The following is a 6392-nucleotide window of genomic DNA, read 5'->3' as shown; positions in this document are numbered from 1 at the left end:
CATCAGCCATAACATAAAAAACACCTATCTAATATTCTTGGTACTCTGGAGACCTGAGTCTCCGATTGTTAGTTTAATTATTATTATTATTATTTATTATTATAGCGCCATTTATTCCATGGCGCTTTACATGGGAGGAGGGGTATACATAATAAAAACAGGTACAATAATCTTGAACAATACAAGTCACAACTGGTACAGGAGGAGAGAGGACTATGTTTTTCTTCATATATTATTTTAATGAGATCATGTCCAGCAATTTTGTATATTGAATAAAGAAACATGTATTTATTTATTTGTTTATTAACCTTTGTATTTGTTGCTGCATCAGTTCTTGTTTTTTTTCCAAGTGTTTACAGTTTTTTGAATAGTTAGATACAAAAGTAGGATATTGAAAAATGCTAAATATGTTACTATGAAAAAATAAACTTTTCTTATACTAGGTCGTTTGATTATGCCAAACTTAGTCCTGCAGCAGCAGATGACATCATCGCTTACACTATGGCTGATGATGTCACAATGGCGATGATGTCACAATACTAGGTGACTGTTAGGTTAAGGATTCCGATGTCACTTTTCTTACTTTACCTTCAACTGTTGGAGAGTGAAGACAACTTTTGCGCACTTAGCAAATTCGTTATCGCTGATATTAACTTATCATGGAACGAAAAAGGAAGTGTGGTGAAAAGAATACGAGGAATGCTAAAAAGAGATGCACGGAAGAGAGTTTTTCTCAGCGAGGAGAAACTTCTCAGGACATTGTACAGGACGTACCTGTTGAGAAAACAGATCATCCCTGTACAACATCTTCTAGATATCCACCAGAGATGAAGACCCTTAAAAAGGGGACAAAAAGAGGGAACTCGTCTCCTGATAAGGAAGATGAAACCCCAAATAAGAGAGGAAAAATTGTGGAAACTTCTCAGGACATTGTACAGGACGTACCTGTTGAGAAAACAGATGATCCCTGTACATCTTCTGGATATCCACCAGAGATGAAGACCCTTAAAAAGGGGACAAAAAGAGGGAACACATCTCCTGAGAGAAGAGATGCAACACCAATTAAGAGAGGAAGAATGGTGGAATGTGAGAGTGGAAAGGATGTTACCTCTGAAATAAAATTTAGCGGATCAGCTAAAACCAGGAGCTCTCACCTACATCATGAGAGAGTTGAAAATCAAAGTTGTAGAGAACAACTTAAGAGAAAGAGGACATCTGACACTGAGACCACCACAAAGAGAAGACGTGAGAGTGACAAATCCATCAATCAAGCTCCAGAAGGTAAAGACTATAGTCATTTAGTCATAGGCCACATCCATGTTTTATATACAGTGTTCATTTATTTAGCAAAATGTAACCTAATGACATAATCTTATCCTATACATCTTACCATGTACATCAGAGCTCTCCACCTTATATACTTGGGGCTCTCCAGCCAGAACATGGTGGTAACCAGATTCATCATGGTTCAAAGTTCATGAAAGATTCAAAAAAATTGCCAATTTATGGTAGCATTATACAGTATGTGAGTGCGACTGTAAGATTAATTGTTGGTTCTTATATCTGTTTTCTTTTCTAGGTGTAATCGGTGTTCAGACCACCAGCCCTTCAGAGCAAGTGACTGCCTGTCTTTCCCTGGAGAGTTTCATCTTTACCAGGAAGCTTGGAGAAGGCAGTTTTGGCAGGGTGATGCTGGCAACACATCAACCCAGCGGACTTCAGCTGGCTGTCAAGATGGTCAAGAAGAGGGAATTGTTGGAGAACGCTAAAGACACCCTCCGCTTAGAGAGAGAGGTCCTGGAAATCACTGAAGACAGCAGATTCTTCACACATGCCTATGGGACCTTCCAGACAGCGGTAAGAGACTCCTCACCTTCTAAAAATTCTCTCCTTTCTTCCAATCATGTCCAGTTGCTTCCATTAGATTGCAAATTCAATCTTTGCCAGTGCAAATGAATAGACCTGCTGCATGCTCTGTGTGCCTGTATTCCCTGGGCGCCATTACTGGTGGCTATCATTAGAGGAATTTGACTTAGTTTTCACCCTGGACACCTCTCCAGTGTGTGCAGACACAGAGACATGTCTTCTGAACATACAGTGAAGGTCCCAGAACCACAGTAAATGTTATCAGGATGGATAAAATCTGCATTATTTACAATCAATCATTTTCCCTCCTCTCGCACAGGACTATGCATTTTATGCCATGGAATATCTGACTGGTGGCGAGTTGACTGCATTTATCAATTCCAGAGCCCCCCTGGATGTCTGCACAACCAGGTAAGAGAACAGCCGCTCTGTGATTTCTGTGGCCGCTGTCTCCCCTCATAGTTATTAGTGGTTCAGTAGAACAATTAATGCTGATAGGATTTTTTTTCTTCCTTATTAGGTTCCTTGCAGCAGAAATCTTGAGTGGAATACAGTTTCTCCACAGTCGGGGGATTATTCACCGGTAATAAGTCATTTCTTTTTTTTTATACGTAGGGAAAGATTTACTACGGGAAATACTGTAGTTAAATGTGTCAGAATTGTGGTGTTATTTGTGCCAAAAATCTGGTGAACATGACCTATACCACATTTATGAACTGTTTTAGACCCTTTTTGGGGCTCGCTCGAAGAGGGGTCAAGGCTTTTATGGAAATGGGAATAGTTTGATAGGAATCCATGTGGCTTACAATGTCACAATGTGCAACTAAACTGTAACCAGATTTTTATGAAAATTATTGGCTCTACGTAAGTAATGAAAACAATAGTGGTGTAACATCGGCAAAAGTCTCTGAAGATGCTCCTAATTTGTCAGTCACTGTGATGAATGTGGCGCGTTTTCAGACAGCCTGGTATATGTCTACACAAGATAGGATTAGTGAATCTGCCCCCAGTGTTTAGTGAGTGGTCCTGTGAAGCCCCCACAGTAACCCAAGCACTACAGCTCATCTATGTCTGACTCACAGAACTATTTTTCTTTCTTTTTTTAAGGGATTTAAAACCAGACAACATTCTTCTGGACGGTGATGGACACGCTAAGATTGCTGATTTCGGCCTTGCTGCTATGAATGTATTTGGTTCTCAGAAGATCAGTGAATTTTACGGCACACCTGGCTATATGGCTCCTGAGGTGACTATGTGACTACTAATATCTCATACTTTATTATCCACCTGCAATTCTCACTTAATGTGGAGCTTGTGGAATCACAGATCTATCACCACAGCTGCCCACATTTACTAACGCTAACTAATAGATGGACTGTGTAAGGGCCTCCATACATATTAGACTGAAGTCAGCCGAACTGGACTATATCGGAAGGATCAACCAAGAGCGGCATGATGGCTCAGTGGTTAGTACTGCAGCCTTACAGCGCTGGGGTCCTGGGTTCAAATCCTACCATGACAACATATGCAAAGAGTTTGAACGTTCTCCCCGTGTTTGCGTGGGTTTCCTCTGAGTTCTCCGGTTTCCTTCCACACTCCAAAGACATACTGAAAGGGAATTTAGATTGTGAGCCCCATTGGGGACAGTGATGATAATGTATGTAAAGCGCTGCGGAATAAGATAGCGCTATGTAAGAAAAGCATAACAAATAAATAGTCTAATGTGTACTGGGGCTTCTCGACTTCAGAGGTAGCTATCAACCAAATGATCTTTTGGCTGACATGTATTATGTATGGGGGCTTAGGTGTGGAAAAATACTACCAGAAAACATGGACCACGATTGTTTTCTCTCTCCCAGGATGGACAATGTACTAACTTACTCTTCTAATCTTATGTTTCCACAGATGGTTCGTCGACATCCCTTTAATTACACGGTCGACCTGTTCGCTTTTGGGGTCATAGTCTTCCAAATGGCCACAGGATCTTACCCGTTTTACTCTGGTCAGTGTTCTCGAAGGCTTGCCCGTTCAGTGATATGTGACAAACCTTGCTATCCGAACACCATGGATTCTCAGCTCAGGGATGTCATAGAGAGAGTGAGTAAATAGACATTTATACCTGGAGACATAGGAAGGATAGATCAGTCTTGAGTTTTGATAATACACCGTACATTTCATCACCACTGTTGGGTATTTCAGCTTTATCCAACAGAAGAAATGGGACAATGCTGGAGCCCTGGGACAGCCTCTCCTATATGTACGGCGTTCTCATCTACAGGCCAATTTATACAATAAAGAGGCTGCGGTGCTCACCAAAACCTCTCCACACAGCTAATCATCAGGATTATTGAGTATCGGTTCCTGACTGATCGACTTCTGATGGCTTATCCTATACTATCCTGTACTATCCTGTCCTGTCCTTTAATATCCTATCCTGTCCTATCCTATGCGATTCTGTCCTGTACCATCTGGTCCTGTACTTTCCAGTCTTATCCTGTCCTATCCTATCCTGTCCTGTGCAGTATTATCCTGTCCTGTCCTATCGTAGCAATGGTTGTTTTCAATAATTCATCTTTCTAGAAGAAAATGAGAAAATAATTCTGTAACTGCTGTTTTTCTGAGATTGTTTCAATTATTACTTGTGATATAATAATGGTTCTTATTTATTTGCAGCTCTTGTGTAAAACACCAAAGAAGAGGCAGGATATTTGCAGCAATTTAAAAGGACATCCATTCTTCTCGACCATAAACTGGGAGGAATTAGAGGCGGGAAGGTCACGTCCACCATTTACAATGACACCTGTAAGTGCACAGTGTTGTTTTATTATAATTTCACCTCCTTGTCTGCGTAATGTGATAATATGTGTAAGAAATCCTCAAATAATGAGTAACAATCCTACATAGTGTAGGCCAGAATGTGTTTATCCTCCCCTGCTGGTAAATGGGTGGAATTACAGTATGGGGCAGGATAGACAGGCTTTTAAATATTTTTCAAAAGTGTAATTATTGTCCCCAATTCTTCAGAAGGCCACTTAGTGAATAACTTGGATCCGTTAGGCTGCGTTCACACTGTGCTTTTTTTGCGAAAAAGCCATAATGGTTTCCCATTTTGGGGGAAAAAACATGGCAAAAATATGCATTTTTGTTGATACTGCGTCAAAACAACCCAATGTGGTGGCAACGTGTGAACGCAGCTTTATGGTGCAGTTGTAGCAGATGTGGATACCGCAGATTGTCAGGCAGCACCAGTAGTTGACTTGTTCTCAAGCTGCAGGTAACGATGCATCATGGCAATTAGCAGTAATCTGCACACGGTTACCACGGCTCATCCACAATCTGTACAGGTGCCCTCAGGAGGGGACGGATATAATTAAATACCTAATGAAGTAACCAGACTGATTTGTCTTTCTTCTATAGATACCAATTTTGGAAACGAGCAAACAAATTGAATTGGACCAAGTGATGTCTGGCATTGAAGCTCAGAAACCACCTGTAACCCCGGAGGACCAGCGGCTGTTCTGTGGTTTCTCCTTTATCAGCAACAGGTGGAAGAGCATTGAAAGCCGCAGAAATAATGGCAATGGAAATATAACGTAGTCCCCTCCCCCCAATACCTGACTACTGGGTCAGGGAGGCGTGGACCTCGGTGTGGTCTGAAGAAACAGGCGGGGTCTGTTGGAATCCCACCCCGAGTTCTTCCATCTACTCTGTTACATATCAGAGACCATAGTGTCCTGCATTCTCTATTGCTGCCCCATAACCCACCTGGCTGGCATGCTGCTTGGAGATGCAGGACCATCATACTACAGGACGGCACGGTGGCGCAGTGATTAGCACTGTTGGCGAGCAGCGCGGTGCTCCTGGGTGTAAATCTGGGACACCATCTGCACAGAGTTTGTATGTTCTCCCCGTGTCTGTGTGGGTTTTCCCCGGGCACTCCGGTTTCCTCCCACAACTCAAAACATACTGCTAGGAAAAAAAAATAAAATGATTAATTATTGAATATCATCATCATGTATCTCGTGTATTTCTGTATTTGTTACCAGTATGTGATATATATAATACATCTGTAAGAATTAAGTGATGTCCAAAGTGACATAAAACATCCATCTATAATATAACCAGAGATGTGTCCTACTGTCCGAAGCCTCGACTCCTGTGCAGTGTGGCGCCAGAGTCACCGCATGTGCATACTGACTGGCTCTTAAAGGTAAAAATTGGCTCCGTCACTAAGGGGCTAATACTACCATTATTTAGTTGCCTATTGCAGGGTATTTTCTCATTGTTTTTATACTAGAATTTGTTTGTTAATAGAAACAGTGTGAATGCGCACCTACACACTGCACTTATACCAACAGATGTGTTGGCCCATTTTTCTATTTTCAGTGCAATTCTCAATATCTGTATTATTCTCTATATATGCACTACACAGTACAACTTCTCCAGTCTTATATACTATGTATAATTCTCAGTCCATTTTTTTTTAAACTATATACAGTTGTGCTCGAAAGTTTACATACCCCGGC

General features: G+C 41.3%; 1 protein-coding gene across 1 annotated transcript; it reads left to right on the top strand.

Moving 5' to 3' along the window:
- Positions 1 to 621: 621 nt before the first annotated feature.
- LOC143781380 (protein kinase C delta type-like) lies at positions 622 to 5877 on the top strand. The gene is made up of 8 exons (XM_077267971.1): positions 622 to 1281; positions 1580 to 1857; positions 2186 to 2277; positions 2387 to 2449; positions 2974 to 3112; positions 3772 to 3963; positions 4540 to 4668; positions 5284 to 5877. Exons 1-8 carry the CDS (start codon positions 660 to 662, stop codon positions 5461 to 5463), a joined length of 1695 nt encoding a protein of 564 aa, XP_077124086.1. The 5' UTR covers positions 622 to 659; the 3' UTR covers positions 5464 to 5877.
- The last annotated feature ends 515 nt before the right edge of the window (positions 5878 to 6392 follow it).

The sequence above is a fragment of the Ranitomeya variabilis genome, chromosome 6 (assembly GCF_051348905.1).
Source record: "Ranitomeya variabilis isolate aRanVar5 chromosome 6, aRanVar5.hap1, whole genome shotgun sequence".
Classification (NCBI taxonomy): Eukaryota; Metazoa; Chordata; class Amphibia; order Anura; family Dendrobatidae; genus Ranitomeya; species Ranitomeya variabilis.
The sequence above is the reverse complement of the archived record's forward strand: the minus strand, read 5'-3'. Positions and strand labels throughout refer to the sequence as shown.

Coding starts and splice junctions, on each gene's coding strand:
- LOC143781380 (XM_077267971.1), top strand. CDS start 660: ATGGAACGAAAAAGGAAGTGTGGTGAAAAGAATACGAGGAATGCTAAA. Junction 1,858..2,185: donor ATGGGACCTTCCAGACAGCG/GTAAGAGACTCC, acceptor CCTCTCGCACAG/GACTATGCATTTTATGCCAT. Junction 3,113..3,771: donor CTGGCTATATGGCTCCTGAG/GTGACTATGTGA, acceptor ATGTTTCCACAG/ATGGTTCGTCGACATCCCTT.